At 41.4% G+C, this 11,306-nt stretch overlaps 2 protein-coding genes across 2 annotated transcripts; one reads left to right on the top strand and one right to left on the bottom strand.

Moving 5' to 3' along the window:
• The first annotated feature begins 220 nt into the window (after positions 1-220).
• On the top strand, positions 221-6,885 carry slc27a1a (solute carrier family 27 member 1a). Its single transcript, XM_058653909.1, has 13 exons — positions 221-644; positions 2,131-2,298; positions 2,389-2,783; positions 3,218-3,385; positions 3,932-4,001; positions 4,097-4,188; positions 4,277-4,386; positions 4,504-4,713; positions 4,803-4,929; positions 5,028-5,165; positions 5,362-5,526; positions 5,637-5,783; positions 5,907-6,885. Exons 2-13 carry the CDS (start codon positions 2,132-2,134, stop codon positions 6,062-6,064), a joined length of 1,947 nt encoding a protein of 648 aa, XP_058509892.1. The 5' UTR covers positions 221-644; position 2,131; the 3' UTR covers positions 6,065-6,885.
• A 71-nt stretch (positions 6,886-6,956) lies between these two features.
• Positions 6,957-9,708, bottom strand: trim35-13 (tripartite motif containing 35-13). The gene is made up of 6 exons (XM_058653910.1): positions 8,964-9,708; positions 8,247-8,342; positions 7,932-8,162; positions 7,805-7,827; positions 7,609-7,727; positions 6,957-7,520 (listed from the first exon to the last, which is right to left on the bottom strand). Exons 1-6 carry the CDS (start codon positions 9,363-9,365, stop codon positions 6,982-6,984), a joined length of 1,410 nt encoding a protein of 469 aa, XP_058509893.1. The 5' UTR covers positions 9,366-9,708; the 3' UTR covers positions 6,957-6,981.
• Between the last annotated feature and the right edge of the window lie 1,598 nt (positions 9,709-11,306).

Below are 11,306 nucleotides of genomic sequence, written 5' to 3'. Positions count from 1 at the left end.
AGATGATATTATCCACAACAAAAGTACAAATGTTTTGCCACAGTTTAAGGGTGTGAGTAGCTACAATCCATCGGTCTCCAAAAAGTTCGGGTGGGGGGTATCTCATTTGCAGCCACAAGCCAATCAGAAGGCTTCGCAATTGGGCGGGGTTAATATTGTCCAATTAAAACCGAGAAAGGCTTGACGAGCACCATGGTTGACGAATGGTAGCGCTGCTGTGTGAGGCTGGCTGCCGGGTTGGGCGGTGCTTCCTTGGCAGGGACTGGATTCAACATGGAGAACAGAAAATAGCCCCGAATCTTTCAGCTCAAGCTTGCGCCCATTCTAATTTCCGTTAGCCCCGTCAATCTTGCCCAAATTACGAGCTATCCTCCGTAGCTGTCTGTCCATAAGAGTCTCTCACATAGATCCGACATATTTCCGTGCATAGCGTGTATGTAAATGTTCGTACTCCACAACTGCAATCGCGCGCTGAACTGCAAAACTGCTGTAACTCTTACAAACTACCGGCTGGCCTGACGTCGTTGTACACCGTCTATGAGTGCGTAATTTCACTTCGTCATTTTCCGCTCAAGTCACAAGTCGTGACAACCGGCGGGGTTAGTGGGTGAAAGGTGACGCCGCTGCTGTCTATTGACTCGTAGGTAAGTTGTTGGGGGTTTGCTGTGAAAGTTAATGAAGCTCGTTTATGTAACCCGGCATGGCGTCAGATTGTGTGCACTGCTTAAATGTGAGTTCAGACACATGTTATTGCTTCGTGGTGATAATCACCTCGGTATTTTCCCCCCACATATCATTATATCGACTGATTTTGCTCTCTGAAACTTGGTACATGCTGCTAAGTGCACTGCAACATATTGTGTTTTTATTCAAAAGTTTGTTCAACAAAGTTAAGCTTTTCATTTACCTGATTTTGGATTTAATATTTTGTGAATGTAATATTTCGTTTACCCAACATATTCCTATCGCCCATGATAACAGCGATTGTGAAATTCAAGTGGGGACATGTGGGAATATCACCTGTTACACTTGAAAAGGAATGAAGTCATTTTAGCAAATCATTTCTATGCAATTAAATATCGGGCCAAATCACTGCTTCTTCATCATTTTTTTTCTGTTCATCTATTCGATCTTGTACTAAAAATACTAATTTAGAAACTGTATCTTTTTTTTTTAAGTACTTCTGCTAGTGTCTTAAAACTTCTTTAGTCAGAAATAAAAAAGAGAGACATTTGTGTGCTGCACACTATTTGCCTGGTGATAATGTGGACATTGTCTTCAATCACCAAGTTGTTACAAAGACACAAATTGTGCTATACCAAGAATAAAAGGTCAAAAATTGACATTTTACTCTCCAAACTTGGCAATCGATTTCTACCGCAGTGTTTTATTTTCATTTTCAAACCAAACGTATGTCAGTAAATGGTCAGTTCTAGCAACAGAATCTATTTGAATGAGGTCATTTTTTTTTAGAATAAAGACTCTGAATTCCTGCCCTTGATGGTTAAATTTGCAATATAAAGTGTCAATTTCACCCAAATTATGATTAGGACAACATACATTTTATGTTAAACTGAATGCAGTAATATCAGTATGTACACAGCAATAAGCTCAGTTGTGTTTTGTCAAAGCAGATGGCACACAGTCTTATGTATCTATAGTCAGACAGAGACAAGTGAAAGCCTTAGTGTCCACAACACCAAGCATGGGTTTTAGTTTCAGCATCAAGATCCTCATGCATTGCAGGTGCAGCCACACAGCTGCAGCCACCATGTTTTGCCACTGGAAAGAATTAACTAACTGTTGTGCTGCGGAAGTTCCACCCATAATCATTTATCCAGTTACCGCTCTGGGAAGAAGGTGGAAAAAAGAAAACAAGCTAAACGTGTTGGCAAGATAAAAACTCAGCATCGTATTGTTTATTGGCTGCCCTGATTTCAGCATTGGCCATCAAAAACCCTTATCTTTTCACCTCTAATCTGAAGGCCTTAAGCTACACATAAAACATACTTTCTTATATACTGTACTGCACCAGCCTGTACTACAGTAGTGCAGCTTCCTACGTGACTTACAACTACACCCATTCTTTCCTGATGTTTTTTTTATGTTTTTACCTTATGGTATGACAAGAATGCACAATGCAGCAAGTGTCTCAGCCTCTCTGGGGTCGGTTGGACTGTTTCGTCTCTTTGGGGTGTCCTGGTCCTGGAGTCTAGCAGCAGGAATTGGGGTGTATCTGGGCACCAGTAGCTGGAAATACTTCTATATTGCAGCTCGCACTGCCAAGAGAGACCTCAAGTAAGCTTAATATGATAGAATTATGTTTTGATGCTCCTGGTGCACTTTACTGTACAACCTAATTTCTCCTTTTTCTCATTTCCTCATCAGTGGGTTGTATGTACTGTTGAGAGTGAAGCTAGCGTTATGGCGTTATGTGCGAAATGGATCCAACATTCCTTCCATCTTCGCTCGGACGGTGAAACGTCACCCAAACAAACCAGCACTGATCTATGAGGCAACAGGGGAAACATGGACCTTCACCCAGCTGGACGAGCTGTCGAATGCAGTGGCCCACTGGGCCAGAGGTCAGGGATGGGTCTCTGGGGATGTGGTGGCCCTCTTCATGGAAAGCAGACCCTTACTGGTGGCACTTTGGCTAGGCTTGGCCAAGGTTGGGGTGGAAGCTGCCCTCATTAATTTCAACCTGCGCCATGACTCCCTCCTGCACTGCGTCGGGGTGTCAGGGTCTCGGGCTATTGTATTCGGAGCTGAGCTTGCTAATGGTAAGAATCTGTAATATGGGAAAAGCTGCTGATTTTTTATTCTTTGTCAGTCGTAGGGTTCATTCATGAAATACTTTACGAAATAAAATATCTTACCACTTCAAATGAACCAAAATTTAATTTATTTTATCACTGTTTCAAGTTAAAGTGAAATAGAGTGAAATAGAAATAGAATCAACTTCCTCAAAGATCTGTGTTATCTGTGACATCATGTGAGTTGATTGATTTCTCCTTCTGTCCTTTCTTTATTTTCCGCTTCCACATAGCATGGCTTCAGAAATGACATGCCTTTTAGATTGTCCTTCATATCAATGAACAAATTCCTTCCACTGCATATTTTATCTTACAAACATTAATGTCCTATGTTTAGTTTGATGTAGCACACTGCAGCGCTTAATCTGACCTGTCTGATGTTCTCTCTGTCTCTCTGTCAGCCATGTTGGAAGTCAACTCTTCCATCACCCAGTCTATGGTACGGTTCTGTACAGGAGACCTCAGTGCAGAACATATGACCTCGTTGGGTGCTCAACCTCTGGACCCAGCTTTGGCCTCTGCATCGAGACACCCCCCTTCCCCTTGTGTTCCGCCCAAAGGCATGAACGGTGAGTACCTTATCACCTTACTCTTTTTGACACTTAACCAGTATGGTAATGAGTAGTTTCATTTCACTTATACATTACTCATTACCCTCTCGCCTGACTATTTTCTGTAATCATGTTTTGTTTTTTTGCACTGTTCTAAATTCCAAGGATATGCTCATAGCAATTCATTGTTCTCAATCTGCTGTCTATTTGCTTATTGCTTATCTAACTCAGACGTAGAGACGTGCATTTTTGGCTGCACAAAACTCTGACACATATGAATCATTTTGAATTCAAGACAGATACTGACATTTTTCTGGTGTAAAAAATTAAGGACTGGTTTGTCTTAATAACAATGTCATACAAAGACGAAATCAATAAGTGAGTCTGAGATATACACTTCATAGGAACTTACATTTCTGTAGTGCCCAGGAAAAATAATCAAATTAACTCAGGGATGGATTTTGTCTGCCTTTTTTTTGGTTCACCAATGGCATTTTTGTGGTGAACGAAATGCTGTGAGTACACCTTAACAAATGTAATGCTCTGCTTCTTTCTCTTCTGCAGACCGCCTGTTTTATATATACACCTCTGGCACCACTGGATTGCCCAAGGCTGCCATTGTGGTGCACAGTCGGTATGTTTTCTTGCACAACTCTTACACAACAAAGCAACATCTTTCAGGTTTGTAATGATACATGCTTGAGGATCTCTCCTGTCTTACAATGACAGTTACTACAGAATTGCTGCTTTTGGATATCTTGCCTTTCGCATGAGTCCTGATGACATCATCTACGACTGCCTCCCACTCTATCACTCGGCAGGTATGCGACATAGCTTCAAGCTTCCAGAGACTACAGTTTTCTGCCTTAGTTTTGCAAAACTGAAATATGAGATCACCCTTCTTTCCAGGTAATATCATGGGAGTTGGACAGAGTCTGATCCATGGCCTCACAGTGGTTGTGAAGAAGAAATTTTCTGCTAGCCGTTTCTGGGAAGATTGCATTAAATACAACTGCACTGTAAGAGCTTATGTGGAAAATATCACTTTATCACAATTTAAAATGATGATTTCAAATTTGTAAAGCCAAAATTTATTTAAAAAGAAAACCAAAACGAAACACATTTTCCCCTCACAGGTGGTGCAGTATATTGGGGAAATCTGCCGCTACCTCCTGTCTCAGCCAGTGCGGCCGTCAGAAAAGGGCCACAAAGTTCGGCTGGCAGTGGGAAATGGATTGCGCCCCAGTGTGTGGGAGGCCTTCACAGAGCGTTTTGCCGTGGCACAGATTGGCGAGTTCTATGGAGCCACTGAGTGCAATTGCAGCATTGCCAACATTGATGGCAAGGTCAGCAAGGAAAAAGATCCCCTTTGCCGTCACTGATGATGTGCATTGGATGTGAATCATGTGATTTTTAATTCATTTTGTTACGTCAGGTGGGAGCCTGTGGATTCAACAGTCGTATTGTCCCCTATGTGTACCCCATTCGCCTGGTGAGGGTGGATGAGGACAACATGGAGCTAATTCGCGACAGCCGGGGACTCTGTGTGCCTTGCCAACCTGGTGACTAATACAACAGTGACTTTGCTTGACATATCATTTGTTTGTTAACTGAGTTGATGGTCTGAAAGCACTGTTTTAGCCGATTCCTTGTTTTGCAGGGGAGCCAGGGCTTCTAGTGGGTCGCATCAACCAGCAGGACCCACTACGACGTTTCGATGGCTATGCTAATCAGGATGCTACAAGGGAGAAGATAGCTCACAGTGTCTTCAAGCTAAATGACTCAGCATATTTATCAGGTTAACATTTATTTTTGCAGTTGTATATTAGTAATATCGCATTAGTAACCTAGCTTGCAGTATTTGTTTGTAAGAAAATGCAGTGAATGTTTAATGTTTTGAAACAAATTTCCACATGTTTGAGTGCAAAGCTTCCTTAGTCAGTGATAGGGGTAATTGCTTTAGACATGGAGTTGTGTTTGTGTGTCTACTACAGGTGACGTGCTAGTGATGGATGAGCTGGGATACATGTATTTTCGGGACCGTGGCGGAGACACATTCCGCTGGAGAGGGGAAAATGTCTCCACCACTGAAGTGGAGGGCATACTCAGCAGTCTTCTAAGTCAGACTGATGTGGCAGTGTATGGTGTGGCAGTGCCAGGTGACTCTTAACGTATTGCTTTTAGCATCATATTGTGAACATAAATGTTCCATTACTTGAACTGTGTGTTTTGACACATGATAACCGTTTCTCTCCATGACATTTATCAGGTGTGGAAGGTAAGGCAGGCATGGCTGCCATTGCAGACGTGACGGGAAGTTTTGACTGCAATGACTTCTTGCAGAAAGTCCAGCGAGCTCTTCCTCCATATGCTCGCCCTGTGTTCCTGCGAATCTCCCCACAAGTGGACACCACAGGTAAACTGTCCCATTATCCTGACTGAGTTCATAAAGTTCATAAAGATACTGATCATCACCAGTAATTTCAAATACAATTTTAAAAATCTAATATATTTTCTGTGTCCCTACATTCCTGCATAGGTACATTTAAAATTCAGAAAACCAGGCTGCAGAGGGAGGGATGTGACCCACGTCTCACATCTGACACGATCTACTTTTTGAACTCCCGTGCTGCACGTTATGAGGTTATAGATGAGGAGCTATACACTGCCATAGTGGAGGGAAGAATGTCTCTATGACATGGAGACCATAGAAAGAGGGTCAAGTTGCCTTGGTAAGACACATACCAGGCTTATTCTGGTGCTGGATTCAGTCAGTCTTGGCACTAACTGCCTGGATTTTAACCATCTTAAAGATCAAATTTGAGAGAACAAGTTACATAAATGGAGTACTGTTACCGACGATCTTTAACACTGTAAAAGTAACACACCAGGAGACAATGTGAGGGCATTTTTTTCCCTTTAATCGTTTCTTTTTACTTATTAAACACCTCACAAAGCCATAAAGCCTCACCACACACACTGGCATCTCCCACAACCAACTTGACATAGGAGTATGTTGTAATAAAGGTGGTTAGGACAACACAGGTAGTTTCAAAGTATATGTTGTTACAGGGTATTTTACCCACATATGAATCATGCTGCAAGTTTAGTTCTGTTTAAGTTTAGGCAATACTTGCGTGATATGGAGTTACTGCCATGTGTTTGGATGAAACTCAAAGACCGGACTGCAGCATGCTGTGCACTTGGCTACTAAAACAAACACTAACTGTAGATTATTTTTGATTGCAATGGAAAACTAATCTCCCATGAACTATTTAAACTTTTGAAGAACAGTGGTATGGGTTTGCAAAGACGCATATAATATGTGCCTTGTATGAAACGTTGCACCAGTGTTTCATTCATATGCTTTTCTTTGCCATGCAAGCCTGAGGTCCCATTTGTTTTCTGTAAAAATCTTATCATGGTAGTAATATGGCTGTTCAAGATTGTAAAACATTTTACAGTATCAGATCTTCCAGACTATGTTTGTTTTAACTCAGATTAAATATTTTAAAACATCTTTGCATCAGTTATTCTTAAAAAGTGCCTTTAGAAGTTTCTTATTAAAGTAGTGTTATAACTTGTTCATTGTGGTGATCTTTGTTTAAGGTGAATTAATTGTCTGTTGACAAGGATATCCTTGTGGGAAGAATTCTAAGTGGATGCTCTTTGCAGGCAGAGCAAAAGTAAGGAAAGGCTTTGGGTGTGATGACATCCATGAAGGTATAGAGAGGCGCTCTTTCTCTGGGGTCATAAAAGGACACCTTGCCTCGGTCTATGTCTAAAGACACTCTAACCACTTCTGGCTTCTTACTCATGTTTAGTGGCTCCCATGGTGCTGTGCAGGCCTTGTGCTCTCCATTCCTGAACCGAATAGTCCAGAACCCCTCTGCCGGCGTCAGCACATGCTTTCCTTTCCTGTTAATGGAGCCGCTGGCGACTCCCACCACCCAGTAGGTGTTGTCCTTCACTTCCACATCCCAACTGTGACGTCCAGAGGAATAGCCCTCAGCAGCCAGCATCTCTGCACTGACGTCAAAGCGTTCTGGGTTGTCCGGCAGTTTGAAAATCTGGGTAGAGTTCTGCACCATTGTGAGATCTGGTGAGAGGACAAAGCAGCTTGCTGCTGTGTTTGGATCCAGAACCACAGGATCTCAACAAAGAGGGGAAAGGGAGCAAGTCAGTAATATGACAGATAACCGAACAACAAGACACGGAATCTTATTGTTAGATGAACTCACTATATTTGATGATACTCTTCATCTTCTCCCATATTTTATATTTTAATGAGCCCAAGTGTTTGGATACATCAATCAGAGCATCTGAAATAATTTGCGGATCAAGAGAAGTCTGCCAGGTCCTGAAAATAAACTCAAAGAGTTAGCTGATGAGAATTGTGTCGGTAAAGCCGAATTAGTTTGTATCCATAACATTTACCTCTTTATTGTTTCCTGGTAGTTCTGAAAATATGAAAACAGCCTTAATAAATTGATGCGCATATGAATTTCAAAGCAATTGGGTTAGGATTTGTCATACACTTGTCTGAAGCATCTGTCTTATCTACCTTAAGAAATGGGATGTCATTTGAACTCATCTCCTGTTCTACTAATCGAATGGTGTTGGAGAGAGATGTCATTTCATCATTCATCTCCTCAATTCTCTGGTTAATCATCAGTTTCTTCTGCTCCTCCTCTGCCTTTAAAGAGGAAAGTCTTGCAGCCTCCTGTTCTTTTAGGATTTGATGGAGGGCTTCAAATTCTTCTTTGATCTGGGCTTCAGTATGTTCAGCCTGACTCTGGAAAGAGAAATGATTGATGGGTAATCATTGCACTCTGGAGGGCTCAACAAAACGTTTTGGTAGTGGTGGGAGTAACGGTACCTTAACATGTTCTACCATTTCCTCACAGACCACTCTTGCCTTCTTGTACAGCTGCAACTTGTCTTTCAAAGGCAGTAGAGCACTCTTCAGTTCCTCCTACAATGACATTGACATGGCATCAACATTTCAAAAAAAGGTCAGCCTGGCAGGTGGCCAAGCTGTCAGTATAATGTGGGGCTTTCAGCTGCCACATACTCTACCATGGAAGCATTCCGTGCAAATACAATACTGTAAAGTGGCGTCAGTGGCCGGGGGTAAATGTTTGAATGCCTTAGCAAAAGAAGCAAAAACGGGCATATGCATCTTGATAGTGCAGGTGAGGACACAGTAGAGCAAGGTTCAATTAAGATGTCAGGAGAGGGCAGAGGAGGACAGGAGTAATATGAATGCAGCATCACAGAAACCCTGTGGGAGTCAGGTTTCAGGACCTCAACAGCAAGACAAACCAAAAATATAAATCTATTTTTAGAAGTTTGATAAACTCTGCCAAACACAGACACATGTCTGTATGAGGTTTGGAGAATCACAGAGGTAGAAAGAAAATAAAAAATCGAAATCAGACTATTATGATTGTCAAATTATGGAATACCCCATTTTTAGAGGAAGCCTCAATTTCACAATTATTGTCCAATTTAGGATTATGGAGGGATGGGGATTATGGCAAGGCAAGATTTCCTAACAATGTGCTGTACATATAAGGTTGATCAACATGCTTACCTTACAGTCATGAACACCTTCTCCTATGGGATAAAGTCTGTGTCCTCTGTGTGCAGCTGCTTTCCCACAAACCTCACAGATCGGTTCCAGTTCCTCCAAACAGAACAGTGTAAGCTTTTCTCCATGTTCTTTACAAGCTTCCGGATCATTCTTGCTTCTTTCTAACTTGAAGGATTCACAGGTCTTCTCCAGCAGAGTGCTCACCACTATTTGATCCATGGAGGAACGGCGCCAACACAAAGGACAGAAGTGTGAATCCCCACTGCCTTGTGTGTCCCAGCTGTCTCTCAGACACGCTTTACAGAATCTATGTTTGCAAGTGAGCACAACTGGCTGGCTGAGAATATGTCCACAAATTGGACAGGAAAGGTCATCTTCAGTATGAGCACGTCTGGTAGCCATTATTCTTCACTGGACTTTGATGGCAATGCAGGATCCCAGGCCCCTCCCATGGCTCTGGATGGCTACCTCATCCTACCCTCAGAAATAAGTGTTAATGCCTTAGCTCCTAAAGGCATATCCCATTTTACAGTGCTGTGTGGAGCATGCACGCTGTGTATTCTCAAATTAACACTGCGCCTCTCTGAATATGACAAATTGGTTTCACATGTAAGAGACTGTCTCTCTGATATCACGAGAATCCTGAGTAACACAAGCCGGACAGAAGAGTGAAGTGATAGTGAAATATTTGCACTTAGGACAGCCTTTGCTTTGGAGCAATACTTTGACCACCAACCAAGTTATTTGAGACGACCGTTGAAACAATCTGTCAGTGTAATGAGAGGTTTATGGAGGAACCGCATCTAAAATAAGAGTCAGGGTGGAGATAAAAATAAACAGAAGTGACCAATTTGGACTGACGTTTTGTGAGCAAGGAAAGGTTTTCCTGAGGAGAGTGTTTTTCACCATCACGTTTAGTTTTTCCAGCATGGTTGGACAACATGGATGTTTTTAAAAATACTAGTCCGAGGAAACTCGCATTCCTCAACCAGCACGCCACTGACTTAATTTAAAAGCTAAAGAGGTTATTCCAAACATATGTACAAACATGACATGTTGTGATTTTAGTATTTATACTGCATTCAACAGTTTGCTTACCTTATTTGCACTGCAATCCAGTACAATGGGAGTTTGATTACTTAAATCAATGCAGCACCCAAAATAGTTTGGAAAAAAATTAAAAATGCCTTGAGAAACATGATCCCACCACAAGAATCTCTATGTAGACCAGTGTTTGCCTTTCACAGTACATAGTTTCATCTAAAACTTAAGAAAATGTTTTAGACAAAGGCCACATTGAAGTATGTTGGGTTTTTTTTGTCTATAGAGCCACTGGCAACTTGCATGAAACAGAGAACAGATATTTCTTGGATTACAATTCTATTTTTTAATATTTTATCACATGAGTTCACCATGGATAGATTCATGTTCTTTTGAAAAGAAACGGTTGCGGTTCACGTAGGTAACTGAAACAATGCTGCAATGAAATTAATTGGGAAAAGACAGATGGATTTTGCCCAGTTGATTTATGTTTACACACATCTGTGCATGTGTGTGTAGACAGGCTTCTCAATGAGATACAGCAGCAAAGACAGAGATAATGAGGAACTGACAGTCACATTTCTGCAGTGCAGACATTTCTGAGCTCATGGGGGAAGAGCAGCGAGTCCTTAGAAACAGATGTTTTCAATATGGCTGTTGCACATTTGTACATTTTATGAAGCTAATTATTAATTTTCAACACGTAAAAAAATTGGGAACAACTAAATACACCCTTATCTAAAACACTGTGCAAGTATGTCTTCTGTATTTGTACTGCACACTGCATATTGTGGGGTAATTTGCAAAAATCTACACAGACATATACTGTACATGCTCCTCACATTTTCCAAGGAAGAAACAAAAACGTGTTGCTATTTCTATTCAGCGTATCTTAGTTAAATGCTATCTCTACGGTGTATCAGCAAAACAAATGAAGTCATGATCTGCGAGCAGCAGATTCTGTATCAGCAACAAAGAGGGGAAACAATCCTTCCATTGATGTTGTTCAAGGCAAAGCTGCTGAGGATAAATGGACAATGAAAAACAATTCTCCTCACACAGCACAGCAGGACTCGTCCACACGCTGATATCAGATCTCAGTCTGTCAGTAAAATAAAATACATAATGAATACAGCACTTCTATGTCTCTACCAAAAAATTAGACAGTATGTGTACTAAGGGTCAACTATGTATGGGCCTTAAGTAGATGAGAGATAGACTCAGTTTATAGCTCACTCAGGTTCAGATAATGCCAAAAAAAAAGTGAGTTAGCTACTTTAATTAGCAGAAAGAAGCTCTACA

Source organism: Solea solea, chromosome 16, assembly GCF_958295425.1.
Source record: "Solea solea chromosome 16, fSolSol10.1, whole genome shotgun sequence".
NCBI lineage: Eukaryota > Metazoa > Chordata > Actinopteri > Pleuronectiformes > Soleidae > Solea > Solea solea.
This window is presented reverse-complemented; position numbering and strand designations above follow the sequence as displayed.